The 15000-nt window shown below is 37.6% G+C and overlaps 2 protein-coding genes across 13 annotated transcripts in view; one reads left to right on the top strand and one right to left on the bottom strand.

Annotated features, from left to right (window-relative positions):
- Positions 1-13021, bottom strand: part of Syp (synaptotagmin binding cytoplasmic RNA interacting protein) — a 39877-nt gene extending 26856 nt beyond the window's left edge. For 3 of the 12 annotated variants that reach the window (XM_086543817.1, XM_086543807.1, XM_086543812.1), the window contains exons 1-5: positions 12441-12597; positions 3543-3699; positions 631-793; positions 359-519; positions 1-59 (exon numbers count right to left, since the gene is read on the bottom strand). The exon at positions 1-59 is cut by the window's left edge and continues 118 nt beyond it. In XM_086543817.1, the coding sequence (XP_086399943.1) occupies positions 1-59; positions 359-519; positions 631-793; positions 3543-3692 (533 nt within the window). In that variant the 5' untranslated portion in view covers positions 3693-3699; positions 12441-12597. Of the gene's footprint in view, positions 60-358; positions 520-630; positions 794-3542; positions 3700-11847; positions 12002-12052; positions 12193-12253; positions 12355-12440; positions 12598-13000 lie in introns of those variants that run through there. The other 9 variants (XM_086543819.1, XM_086543810.1, XM_086543818.1 and 6 more) reach the window with 6 other exon arrangements.
- Positions 12290-15000, top strand: part of ida (anaphase promoting complex subunit 5 ida) — a 43691-nt gene continuing 40980 nt past the window's right edge. Inside the window, exon 1 of the mRNA XM_043013064.2 lies at positions 12290-12420. The gene's annotated coding sequence lies outside the window, so the exon portion shown is untranslated. The remainder of the gene's footprint in view (positions 12421-15000) is intronic.

Raw genomic sequence — 15000 nt, 5'->3', positions numbered from 1 at the left:
TCAAACAAGGGAATCAATTCATCTTCATACAGTTCTTTTGGTATCTTCCCACAGAACACCTGAAAAACAAAAATTGTGAAAATAAAGTTCAGTAGTACATAAATATCAAGTTTAGGCATGGTTTTTACATGAAATATTGAGGATCCTTCACCATACTGCACGCATTATAGACTTTATCAGTAAAGTTGTTGAACACCTCATTCTAAGCTGAAATTTGTGAATATGTGGCTGGTAAAATCATTATCATAGCTCAAAAAGACTCTCCCAAATTTTTTTTTTTTTTTCTTTTTCTTTTTTTTTTTCAAAAATTTATATATGTAATTACCTACAGAAGTACACACACAAAAATATGGCTTACTTCACATCCTGGGCCTGGTGGTGGACCCTCCCAGTTAGGTGGTGGACCTCCATACTTCCTCTGCCCTGTAGTAACATCTAGTGTGTATCCTGAACGCTCCAGGATGGCTTTCAAATTATCTTCATCTGGGCCTTTGCCTGGATTGACAGTCATACTATCTGCTATATAAAGAATTAATGACAATTAATAATCTGTGGTATGCAAAGTGGCTTCATAATACACTGTATTCATATATAAAATATTGGAAAATAGTTGAAGAAACTAGTACTTACTGTTATACTGTTTCCTCTGTCGATATGTCTTCATAACACCACATAAGTATGCTGACTTGTTAGAAACATGTTCCAAATTAGACTCTAAGAACTGTTTCAAAACTGTCACTGCTCCCTCTACAGGGAATTCTTTTAATGCATCCAGTGCCCGCTCATCCAAATCCTGTCAAAACAATTAAATTATGTATAACTACATAATGATAATGATCAGGGTGGTGATGGTGATCTTAGTAAACATGAAACTGGGAATAATATGAATAAGTACTCCCCAGTGTTGAGACAATGGAGATTTATTGTTATCATAAATAAAAACATTCACTGTTAGATAAGACAAATTTCAAAATCCCCTTGGATTTCGCCTTCCAAGAGGATTAGTAAAACTTCTCTCATCTTTCAATAAACTTTTTTGTATGTACTAGCCCAAGATTCCCTAAGTGATACTTATATATCCCTATTCATATATTTCTTTAAGGTTACTATATGGTGAAGGATTTAAGTCTAATTTCATTTTTTTGACAGGAAACTGACACCCCGAATAAATAGAATAGATAAATACAAATGTGCACTTCTCTTACTTCAGTTCATCTGGATGAAAAGAAGAAATGGTAAAGGAGAGGAAGAAAGACAGGAAATACATTAACTCATTCACGCCGGGGTGATTCCGGCTCTAAATGGTTGGAATGCGGGGGTATTCGAATTGCATAAGCCTACCGCCTCGGGATTCTCGGGCGCACTAGCCGCAAGCGAGCGCTGTACGCCCGCTCACCCGGCGCGCCAGCCTTGACCAAATATCTCGTCGCCGGCGTCTGACCCAAAAACCACTGAGCGTGATAGCGAGTCAACCGGCACAAATGGGTTAAATACATCATATAGTACTGAGAAAAAATAAATATTCTATAAAATATGGAAAGGCCACACAGTAATGTAATTGAGCAACTACTAAACAATACCATAACTGTATACCTAAATTTTAGGATGTATCCCAATTAATTCACAGACAAAATTTTCCATGAACTTCTGTGATTGTCATATTTTGGCCAAATCAAATTTTCTTTTGTTTCCTTGATTTATAATAATCATTTCAATTGTCACTTTTAACCCATTGGTGCCAGGTGACGTGATATCACATTATGCGAATATTTCACTTTCGCCAGGTGACACCCTGATACATCATGATCTTTCCCTCAAAATGTATAGACGCAATTTTATTGTGAAAATAATGCAAATAAATACAAAACCTTCTAACATCACCACATTGGAGTGGGTTGGAGAAAAGCACTCACATATGAACAGCGCAGCATGCTGCAGGAAGAGGTTTCATGCTTAATCACAGCATGCGTTTATTATCTAGCCAGCGGTAGCATTACACAAATAAAAGCCTCAGCATGAATGAGTTAAAATATCAATGATTTCTTGGGATAGTCACAGAAGTTTATTTTCTAAAAGCTATTTAAAAATAATTTTGGCAATCTTATAGTGTTTAGTTACTAAATATACAATCAAATAATTACAAAATTGCACGGGAAATAATGAAATTAAACGACTGGAACATTTGTTTCGAGAAAATTATCTTTGAAAGTTGGCAGCTATTCCAATTCAAAATGTCCTGTATTATTGAGAAGTTTTTTTGGCCAAACTTGTTTTACTAATTCCAGGTTAACCCATTGGTCGCAGTTTTAAATATTTGTGTGGTAGGATGGCTGGTTTACAGAGTCTATGACTGACTCTGCCTTTGCAGCAAATCATGCCATCCGCTGCTAATGGGTTAATTACAGAAATAAGAAACTAGTATTGAAACTTAAAGTAATTGAAAAAAAAAAAGGTAAATTTCTTTGTGTGTGATGTTAACAGAAGATGAAGGGGTGGAGTAAGTAGCCTACAGGAATTGTCAACCATTCTTCCTCATTCCATATGCAGAAAAAAAAAAAAAAAAGCATCCTTCCTCTTTCCATATGCAAAAAAATAATAATAATAATAATAAAAAATAAAAAATAAAAAATAAAAAATAAATAATATAAAAAATAAATAAATAAAAAAATAAAAACCGGTGAGCGATGTTTTGATGTATTTAGGGGAACATAGTTCTTAGATATCTCCATTTACATAAACAAGTGTATACAGAAGAAAACATTAAAGAGATTTGTAAACTGTATCAGCAAGTGTGTTGTTGTGTGCTGTTATGTGTTGTACATGTTGTACATGTTATATCTGTTGTGTGCAGTGTGGTGTGGTGGTGTGGTATGTGTGTGGGAAGAGACTAAGTCATTTGTTCTTTCTGTTATTCTGAAAGGTGTAATTTTAGCAGAAGGGGGGTGGGGGATACAAGAGAGGAGGCAATTTTATGTCCTCAATTATGTCAGGTTTGGAGAGACTAGACAGGTCAGAAAAAGAAATCAATGGAACCATGGGATGGTGGAATAAGCATCTAAGTGGCTTCAGGAAGTATTGCTGCTGACATGATTTATCTAAACATAAATATAATTGTTTCCATATATAGGTATTGATATGTCTATTATTATGCCTTTCTTATAAATTTACTATTACTGCACCATTCAAGAGAGTAAGGGGAGAAAGGAAATTTGATGCAATAAGTATGGGATAAAAAAAGTCATATGTGTATGCAAATATTGCAAACAACATAAACAACACCATTCTTAACAGATTTTTCAGAGTTTGTTAGTTAACATCAAATTCCTTTCATATCCCATGAATTAACACTGGACACATTCAAGACCAAAGTATTGTGAAATTGAATTTCACATAAAAAATTATATTTGTTACTATATCTACAAATACTTTTCCTCACTATTCCAGCAAGAAAGAAAAAAAAAAATAATAATTAATTAATTAATTAATAAATTGCAAATTTGCTTGAGAACTAATTGTTGTTATCTTCTGCACCCAATACTCACCTCATGTCGAAGTTTGCCTTGCTTGTAGATTTCATCTAGCTTTGCTGCCACTTTTTCATTTAAACCATAGTTTATTAGTTTCTGGTAATCTTCTGTTCTTTCCCCATCTACCTGTGACCCAGGGTCACCACCTCCATTACCTTCCGCCATCACACCCCTGGAAAAAAAAGGGCAATGTAAAATTTAAATCCAAATGACAAAAGCAAAAATATCTCCACATACCCACACTTGTTGCAGATGATTAAAAAAAAAAAAACTCTTATAAAAACATGCTTTATCCTTACAAACTCACTGGCTGTAATTAGCTAGTAACTTCTCAACTTGTGGTTAAATTTCATACAATAATGCAAACTATTGCATACTAGAAATAGATAAAAATGAAGATAGTTTAAGGTTTGATTTAAATTTAGTGCCTTATAAATGTTTCTTGTAATAATCTATTAAGTATGTTTTACCCACAGATGGGGACGAGATATTTTGTCATGGGTTTCCTTCTAGCCATCACACCAGGTTAACAGGTGTATAGCTTTTTGTAGCAGCCAATAGCTCAAGGCGTTAGGCTTTTGTGTTTGAAATACCCCGGCATTTAGACCATTTAGAGTCAAAACAGCCCTGTCAGCTACGGGTTAATCCGTTAACGACAGGAAACAGGTGACAGGTCACGTCAAGTGGTGGCAGCGTCCTGGCCAGCATGCCAGGTGATCAGGAGTATAGCGCTTGGCTGCAGCAAGTGTGGGTAAAAATTTCGAGGCATTAGGCTTACGGGTTTGAAATATCCCGCCATTTCAATCATTTGGAGCCAAAACAGCCCTGCCGTTGGCTCGTTAACCCATTCACGACGGGGGCATTCTAGCCTTGAATGTCACAATGCCGGGGCGTTCGAATTATTAGGCCTAAATCAATTAAATGGCTGGCACAATACTGTGCCGCCCGGCCACTGGGCTTTTAAATGAGCGGTACAGTACTGTACCACCCGTCCAGAGAGGGTTAATGATGGGTGACAAGATATCACGTCAATTGGTCGCAGGGTCAGCCACTGGGGACAAGATATTTCGTCGCGGTTATCCTCCTGGCCAGCGCGCTGGGTGATTGGGCATACAGCACTCGCCTGCAGCCAGTGCGGCCAAGAATCCCGAGTCATTAGGCTTACGGCATTTGACAGATCATAGCAATTCAACCATTTAGAGCCAAAATAGCCCCATCATTAACGGGTTAATGGGTGTTAACCCATTCATGCTGGGGGCATTCCAGCCTTGCAAGTTGCAATGCCAGGGCTCTCGAACGCATAGGCCTAAATTAATTAAATGATCGACGCCGTATAAGGGCACCCTGCGAACGGGCCTTGAATGCGCAGTACCCATGGTGTACCACCCGTCCAGAGAGGGTTAACGAATAAGTCTATCAACAATTTTATATCAAAAATAATTTTACAACTACCTGTTAACAGTACAGTGTAATAGGCATCTTACAAGTTGATGGTATTTCTTGCAAAGACCTTCACCACTTGGTCTGCCAACAGACAGACTTTTCTCAAGTTTAATCATCTCTATTATGATTTTGCATATATCCATACTTTAAGTTACTGTATAGTTTTATTTGCATTGCACTTTTTTAATGCTTTTATATATATAACAGATTTAATGACTATCCTCCATTGACATAATATTTAGATCCATAAATCTGACATTAACATATAAACATTTTTATTTATCACATGTTTATGAAACCTCAATATAATTTTACTCAGCCATGCCATACACCACTGCCACAAAAGGTTCTACAGTCCATAGTTGACAGATTCTCTTGAAAGTATTGGAAAAATCTGCAGAATAGAGAGAATGGTAGCTGTCCCTACTGTTTCAAGTCTTAGCACCATACTAAAAAGTGAATAAGTATAGAATTTGCTACACTGAAATGTGTTATATTAGGTTTTGAAAAAGCAATAGCAATAGCAATAGTTATAGTTATATCTAATAACCGATGGCAGAAGCTATCATTATAATTATAATTATTAAACAAGAGGTTGAGCTTAAAATCCCAAATATGGATGGTTTTACTCTTTCCTTATACCAGCAGTAAAGCCTCGAATGGCATCCAAACAGTCTCTACCAAGCACTAACTTCAGAGAGAAATGACATAGAAAGTTGTTCTAAAGTAACATCAGTGTAAGATGTACAAGCAAAATGAAAAGAGGAAGGTGAACAAAACCATGTGGAGCAGCTGCTATGTTCCCCTCTGCCAGTATGGTTTGTTTGTGCTATGGCACAAATTGCCTTCCTCTTCTCCATATCTTTTTTTTCTTTTATTCATTTCTTTCACATTTGTTTACGTAAGTAAAAGATTATAATATAAAGTTACCTTTGTACTAAAACTAATACACGTGGTAAATGGCTTGAAATTAGGGGTTCTGAAGGAGGCTGGTAGATGAAAGTAGAGATTTCTGTTTGTGTGAAACCAATTTACACAGACAGAGAAAAACAGTATCTAAGCTGGAACTGGGAATCTGAAGTGTTGATCTTATGGAGCACTAAGGGGTATATGAGAGCGCAGGATGAGGGTGTCTTCACTCCCTCAGATTTGCATGAGTGTTGAATGAAATGAAGGGCAAACTGACTGAGCTGATCAGGTCATGTATGATATGTTGTCTGCTTAACTAGTTTATAATGATTTGTTACATGATAAGTAGGACATGCAAATGCAAATTCTAGTGACACTGCATGTAATATGCAGTATACAGAAGTATGAAAATATTGCATAAAATAAGTGATCTTTTCTGGCAACAGCAGAACTGCCATTGCCATAAGAATAATGGTTCCTTTCCACTTCAAAGTTTAGGATTCTACTGTTTACAATATACAATACAATATAAAGTCATTGTATGAAAAATTTGTGTTACACTGCCCTGGCTTTCATTCAACTCATCGCGAGTCAAACCATAGGAGACAGTAACAAATAATCTGTGATAAATCTATTATGCTTTTACAACTTTGTAGATTACATAAAGTTACCCTTCAACATCCCACCAACCATATAACAAAATCTTGTAATGTACCTAAACAGGCAATATTCCAAGACCTGACCAGCTGGCCAAGACATTCTAACACAAGATCTGAGGGTGCAAGAACATCCTTGTCCTGTGCTATCATGCAACTCTTGGGGCTCCATACGATCACCACTTAAGGATTGCTTGTTCTCACTAATCTTGTTCAATACTCTGTACAAATTGGTTTCATACAAACTGAAGATCTCTTTACCTTTATCTACTTACACTGTGCCACTCTTCACAGAATCCCAAACATCAAGTTGTTTAAAATTCCTGTGTGTGTGTGTGTGCGTGAGCGTGCGTGTGTTTGTGTGTGTACATGTATGTGTATACATGTGTATACATGTGTATGTATGTGTATACATGTATATATATATATATATATATATATATATATATATATATATATATATATGTGTATATGTGTATACATATGTATATGTGTGTATGTGTACATGTATGTGTACATGTATGTGTACATGTATGTGTACATGTGTATGTACATGTGTGTATATGTTTGTGTGTACATGTGTGTATGTGTGTATATGTTTGTGTGTACATGTGTGTATGTGTGTATGTGTATATGTTTGTGTGTACATGTGTATGTGTATATGTTTGTGTGTACATGTGTGTATATGTTTGTGTGTACATGTGTGTATGTTTGTGTACAGTGTGTGTATGTGTGTATATGTTTGTGTGTACATGTTTATGTATGTACATGTGTGTATGGGTGTATGCTTGTACATGTGTGTATGTGTGTATATGTGTGTATGTGTGTACATGTGCATATGTGTGTACATGTGCATATGTGTGTACATGTGTGTGTGTGTACATGTGTGTATGTGTGTACATGTGTGTACATGTGTGTGTACATGCGTATATGTGTATATGAGTAAGTGTATATGTGTATGTGTATATGTTTGTGTATCTGTATGTGTATACACATACATATGTGTATACATGTGTATATCTGTATGTGTATGTGTATATGTGTACATGTGTGTATATGTGTACATGTGTATGTGTGTATATGTGTACATGTGTGTATATGTGTACATGTGTATATGTGTACATGTGTGTATATGTGTACATGTGTATATGTGTACATGTGTGTATATGTGTACATGTGTATATGTGTACATGTGTGTATATGTGTACATGTGTGTATATGTGTACATGTGTGTGTATGTGTACATGTATGTATATGTGTACATGTATGTATGTGTACATGTATGTATGTGTACATGTGCGTATGTGTGTACATGTGTACAAGTGTATATGTCAAGTGTATATGTCATGTGTATGTGTGTATGTATGTATATATGTATATATGTACATGTGTATGTATAAGTGTATGTGTGTATGTGTACATGTGTGTATGTGTACATGTGTGTATGTGTATATGTGTGTATGTGTACATGTGTATATATGTACATGTGTACATATATGTGTATATGTGTACATGTATGTATGTGTATATATGTACATGAGTGCACACAGGTAAATGTATACATGTGTACATGTGCATGAGTGTACACATGTGTACATATAAATGCATACACGTGAAAATAAATGCATACACGTGCGTATATATAAATGTGTATACATGTGTGTACACATGTATGTGTACATGCGTGTGTACATGTGTGTATGCATGGAAGTGTATGTGTATACCTGTGTGTATGCATGGAAGTGTATGTGTGTGCATGTGTGTTTGCAGGTAAGCATACACGTGTGTATATATAAATGTGTATACATGTGTGTACACATGTATGTTTACATGCGTGTGTACATGCGTGTGTACATGTGTGTATGCATGGAAGTGTATGTGTGTGCATGTGTGTTTGCAGGTAAGTGTATGTGTGTGCATGTGTGTTTGCAGGTAAGTGTATGTGTGCATGTGTGTTCGTGTGTGTGTATACGTGTGTGTATACATGTGTGTGTACATTTTGTACATGTATGTGTGTACATGTGTTTGTGTATGCACATGTGTGTACGTGTGTACGTGTGTACGTGTGTGTGTGTGTACATGTGTGTACATGTGTGTGTGTGTACGTGTGTGTGTGTATGTGTGTGTACGTGTGTGTGTGTATGTGTGTGTATGTGTGTGTACGTGTGTGTGTGTGTGTGTGTGTACGTGTGTGTATGTGTGTGTACGTGTGTGTGTGTACGTGTGTGTGTATGTGTGTACGTGTGTGTGTATGTGTGTAAGTGTGTGTGTATGTGTGTGTAAGTGTGTGTGTAAGTGTGTGTGTACGTGTGTGTATGTGTGTATATGTATATGTATATGTATGTGTATGTGTGTATGTGTATGTGTATATGTGTGTATGTGTATATGTGTGTGTATGTGTATATGTGTATGTGTGTGTGTAAGTGCATGCATGTGTGCATGTATGTGTAAGTGCATGCATGTGTGTGTAAGTGCATGCATGTGTATGTGTATGTATGTATGTATGTATGTATGTATGTATGTATGTATGTATGTATGTATGTATGTATGTATGTGTGTGTGTGCACGCGTGTGTGCGTGCGAGTGTGTGCGTGTGAAGTAAAAAGTAACTTGATAACAGTGAAAACCTTAAATAATAATAACAATGAATCTTAAAATTGATAATTAAGACAGGAAGGGCATTCAATCAGACCAGAGCATTACTACTAAAAAACAAACTCATACAAACTTATTGCCAGAACCCAAGTAAAATTATGATTATTTGTTTAAGATACATAATTATAAATTCTTTGAATTCAGAGATCAAGTTTGGGAATAATAAAGAGAAAAAAAATCTTTACTCAAAATCACTAATTTTCAAATGAAGCTGTATATCTTAAAAAAAGGAACAAAAAAATTGGTTAAAATTCTATAGCATATCAAATTTCCACAACCTTGTGAATAATGACATATATGAGACCAGAATGCATTACCTTTTAACATTTATTCTTGAAATCCCTGACATATATTAAATGGTATAAAGAAGGCAGCCCTCTTGTGCTCTTCTTGGATAAATATTACTACAAATCATATCACCTATGCTTTTATCACTTCACACAATTTATGGAGTGACTAAAGACCAAAACATTGGCCTATAATGAAAAATAAATTGTCATGAATTATTTAATATTTTGGTCATTAAATACTGGAATTATCTTTTAGAAAACTATCAATTCAAAAAAAAATGTGATAAAACACCCTTTAAAGTCAGTTCTTCAAATTCATTTTTTTTCTCTAACATACATGGAATATAGAACTTTACTCATGATGTTTGAATTTCAAAATCATTTAAAATACATGTTGTAATAATATGCAATAATAAAAAATGTGTTTGTCTTCCTACTTATTCTTAAATAAATATACAAGTCATTAAACTGTGTAAAAGTTGGCATATGTGCATATATGGCTCTGTGTATGTGTAACTGTGAACACTGAGAGTGAGAGTGAGAGTGAGAGTGAGAGTGAGAGTGAGAGTGAGAGTGAGAGTGAGAGAGTGAGAGTGAGTTTTACTTTTTCTTTTTCTTTCTTTGTGTGTGTGCGTGGGGGGGGGGTCTGTGTGTGGGGGAGGGGGGGGTGGGTGTGGGTGTGGGTGTGGGTGTGGGTGTGGGTGTGGGTGTGGGTGTGGGTGTGGGGGGGGGGGGGTGAGAGAGAGAGAGAGAGAGAGAGAGAGAGAGAGAGAGAGAGAGAGAGAGAGAGAGAGAGAGAGAGAGAGAGAGGAGAAAGAGTGAGAAGAAGAGAGAGAGAAGGAGAGAGAAGAGAGAAGAGAGAAGAAGAGAGAGAGAGAGAGAGAAGAGAGAAGAGAGAAGAGAGAAGAGAGAAGAGAGAAGAGAGAAGAGAGAAGAGAGAAGAGAGAAGAGAGAAGAGAGAAGAGAGAAGAGAAGAGAGAGAAGAGAGAGAAGAGAGAGAAGAGAAGAGAGAGAAGAGAAGAGAGTGAGAAGATAAAGAGGAGAGAGGAGAAAGAGGAGAGAGGAGAAAGGGGAAAGGAGAAAGAGGAGAGAGGAGAGAGGAGAGAGGAGAGAGGAGAGAGGAGAGAGGAGAGAGGAGAGAGGAGAGAGGAGTGAGGAGAGAGGAGGAGAGGGGAGGAGAGAGAGGAGAGGAGAGAGAGAAAGGAGAGGGAGAGGAGAGAGGAGAGAGGAGAAAGAGGAGAGAGGAGAAAGAGGAGAGAGGAGAGAGGAGAGAGGAGAAAGAGAGAGAGAGAGAGAGAGAGAGAGAGAGAGAGAGAGAGAGAGAGAGAGAGAGAGAGAGAGAGAGAGAGAGAGAGAGAGAGAGAGAGAGAGAGAGAGAGAGAGAGAGAAATTCAAATATATGTGGATAAATGTATGTTAGTTGATAAAACCTTTTGAGGTAGTAGTATATAAATGCAAACAAAAATGTTCAGAAACCACATTATCTGGATAAATTTTAATTTGAAGTGTAATGTCTTCATAACACAATTCAGTGCTGATACTGAACTGAACTGAACATTTTTCTGGAACAAATTAATTTAAACATTCCTTGTGTTTGCTGACTGATTAAATACTGAAAAAATATGAAAAATACAGATATGATATTGAACAAGATTCTTTTCAATACAAGACATAGTATGTCTTATTACTTTAACTATAAAAATGGTGGACTTAGTTTCAAACAGGATAAATATATAGGTTCATTAATTGAGCAATGAACAATAACTGATCACTGTGGTGCTAAAAAAAAAACTTAGGACACATTCCATTCTATCAAATACTTAGAAGTATGCTACAAAAACTGACTAAACCATATTTAAAAAATCTAGTTGTCTTCATTCATCTGGTGTAATAATAGAACAATGAAGATTTACTGTAACAGTACATTTCCATTAAAAAAAATGTATCAATGAATCATATCAATATTTCCTTTTCCTTAACAATAATGATTCTCATGTTATACTAAATCATTCCACAATAGTAAACCATGAATAATAGTCCCCACAAAGAGATAATAGGTGTTGTGTTTCAGAGCTCCATACATATAGTGTGGTTCTAGCACAAAGACACTTCTTGACAAAGGTAGATTATGAACCATTATAATAAAGTATTCTAAATTCCAGGAATCATAGAAATATGGTTCACATGACAAAAGAGACAAACTAGAAGGGTATCCTCTTGGAATGACTAATACCACATGACCAAAATAAAGAGTTCCTTTTATTATTATTACTTTCAGATATTACCAACACCTCACACTATTGTGCAATCGCAAAATAACCCTAAGTCCATTATTTCTAAACCACTGACACTGTGCATCTTATCCACCTTGCCACAAACTTTGACAGTTAACAACACAGCCAAAGGATCGCGAAGAGCACTCGGTCGTTCATCCACAACGAGATCACTTCTGGCACCAGGAACGTATCCGAACTAGGCCTATCATCGCTACTACACGATGGACACCACACGAGTTATGTCCCTTGTGAACATCCCGCCGACACCCGGGAAACCTCCTTGGCGTGTTGTTTACCTCTAGACTCGTGGCAAGGAGCATCAAGGTGTGACACAGCAGAAACAACAACAAAGTCCCAGCAGCTGTGTGACGGCTCGCTCTCCCGCCAAAACATTGACCACGACAACGCCTACTTCAGCACATCACCTCATCCCATCACCGGAATCTCACTGACACTCGTCGAAACGCACTCGCTTCTCGACGCAGATGCAAACTAACCCCAATGCAGCCGGCGTCACGTCCAATGCAACGTGCAACGGTCTCAACGGACGGCCCAGTCACCCTCTCCACACCCCCGCGATGTATATGAACCATTTCACTTTAAGACAGTATTTTCCGCTCCCAAACAGCATCATAAGATGATCTACACATCCTCTTCAAAACAAGTAGGGAACTGTCAACTTACTAAATTGGTTGGATGCTTTAGAATTTAGTGCGTCCGTATATTAGAGCACATACGCGAGGGCCGGCTGCTGCAAATGGCGAGCGAGCAACGTGATCGGCGTGCACGGGGGCCACGCGGCGACGCGCACGGCCCGCCGCCCCGCCACGCGCGCCCGTCGCCCTCCCAACGCCCTCGTGGCACCCGTGCCCTCGCTGTGCCATTCTCACAACCATACAGTAATCGCTCGTCTGCATCATTCCTAACCCAGTGCAAGCCTCTAGAACCACTCTAACCCGAAGTGGCCGGGTCAAGACTCGAGAGGCGGCACCACTGCCCTGAGTCTCGTTCCCAAAGTGTGGCGCGAACACGAGGAGGCGTCACAAATGCACCTTGTTTCTAAGGAGGGTTTTCTGCCATAGCAGGTGAAGGACATGCTCTACTCATCCACCCAGGCGACTCTACTATAACACAGGAGTTCATCATCAATTAGTCACGAAGATTGTCATGTGGAAAGTGGACAGGAAATGGAAAGGAATGTTTCGTTTGTGCGTGCTAGGCTGAAGGTGTTGTCGCGCGCCCACCTGTCGACGGTGCTGCCTTCCCCGGCGCTGGCTTCAACTAACTTCAACAGAGTGTAAAAAAGAATGGGATTTCAGACTACGCCAACAAAATATTTACATTGGGAAATCAATAATGATATTTGAATTAATAGATACAGGTTAGGAAAATTTATATTTAATGGGTTCTAAACAAGAGAAACGAAAATATGGCCATATTTCAGAAATGATTGGGTCAACAGTGTGATATCATGTATCTCTCGCTCCCCAAATTTTAAGCTTATACTTACATATTTAGTAAGCAAATCACTGGAAAGTCTTTCAGATAGTCTCCTTATTGCTGATAATGTTTCCAAATTTCAAATCGCATGGTTGATCGGAATGAATTGGTCCATTTTATGATTGAGGTACTTTTGTTTATACCTTCATATGAAAGAGCTTCCCTATTTTCATATATATTATTTTACTCACATGTAGAGATAACAAGGTCATTACTCACTAGAGGGGTCTTGACGCCATGCGTTATGTTTACACAACGTTCATAATGCACCAGATATATCAAGTTACAATGGATTAAGTCATGACGTCGTACTGCTCATGGTACGACGAGGAAATAACGTCGTATGAAAATCATCAGATTATAGAAGCACGCGGTGTTGTTTTTATCTATGCTGTTCGTTGTCAAGTTGACTGAAATCATGGAAGAAGTCTGAAGAGAGTGCAATGAATTACATCACGTGACGAATAGTATGTCGTAATGTTAACGGCGTAGAAGTAATACATATTCCTATTTAATTGTCATTTTATAGTAATAAATTTCAGAGTTCCACACATTATCCATCGATGTGGACATCCATTAGAAACTAGATATCAATTTAACTCCCTAATTGTATGGCATTCCTGCTGTGACGTTGCTTATTATTTGTATGTTTGACTCCTACACATTGATTATCCTTGGTGTTATATACTAAATTTATATGCGGGTCTATCTTTGGTATACTATTTCACAACATCCATCAAGGCACATCAAACCACAGTTATCTGCCCATTCATCATCCTTAATATTCTAATCATACACCACATCAGTCTCTTCCAGACCATCAGCTCACTGCATACCATTCAATCATGGTCATTCCCTGATCTACAGACGATGCATTTTAACCAAACCATCTATCTACCCGTTTAATGTCATTAGATTGACATCTTTCATATGGACTATATATGTATTACACGATTCCCCCATGTTATATTATGCATTATTTACTCTTTCCTACTTAAATACCAGAGATGTCCACCAATATTATCTTCCCTTACCATATTCCGTAATCTGTACTGAGAGGTACTGGAATCACATAGCTCATGGATTCACCAACAAAACAGTAATTGCTCGCTACACATTCGCTGTTTACAAACATATCTCCTGTACGTGACCCGCAAGTATTTTAGTTATTCAAAAACAAGGGGGACATGTTACATAACCCCTTACCGTTTTAACATAACACATGATTACATGCGAAAATCAGATTTAAACCCGTCATATGCTGACAATAAATGTGAATCCTCGTTTCGTCATGATATCTAATCCACTCATAGAACTTCAGCCAGCAATAATATACGATCTACTTGAGAGGTACTTATCCGTTCATATGCAACCGGCATGGTATTCAAGTGATGGTCCTTTTCAACGAATTTTTTCCAAGCCATTCATACCTGACTCATAATATCTTTACTAGTCGTCACTGCGCCTGATGTAATACGTAAATACTAATGAAGAGTTAAGAAGATTTAATGTTTCAGTTGTCTTATTCTAGTAATCCAACAAATACTGATAGTCCCGGTGAATGTAGCAATTTATGAGCAGTTTACTCGTGTGTGGTTTCAGAGAGGTTGTCTGGGTCAGGCGTGTTGGGGTAGCGTGCAAGCAACATACAATGCACATTGAGGGACAAAGCAAGGCGTCCCTTTCTTTCAAACTACAACTTCTAGCCTCTATCTTTGATTTTACAGAAAATTACTAAGTGATC

The sequence above is a fragment of the Penaeus japonicus genome, unplaced genomic scaffold (assembly GCF_977035675.1).
Source record: "Penaeus japonicus unplaced genomic scaffold, GWHDUDI00000001_assembly GWHDUDI00000014, whole genome shotgun sequence".
NCBI classification, from domain to species: Eukaryota; Metazoa; Arthropoda; class Malacostraca; order Decapoda; family Penaeidae; genus Penaeus; species Penaeus japonicus.
The sequence above is the reverse complement of the archived record's forward strand: the minus strand, read 5'-3'. Positions and strand labels throughout refer to the sequence as shown.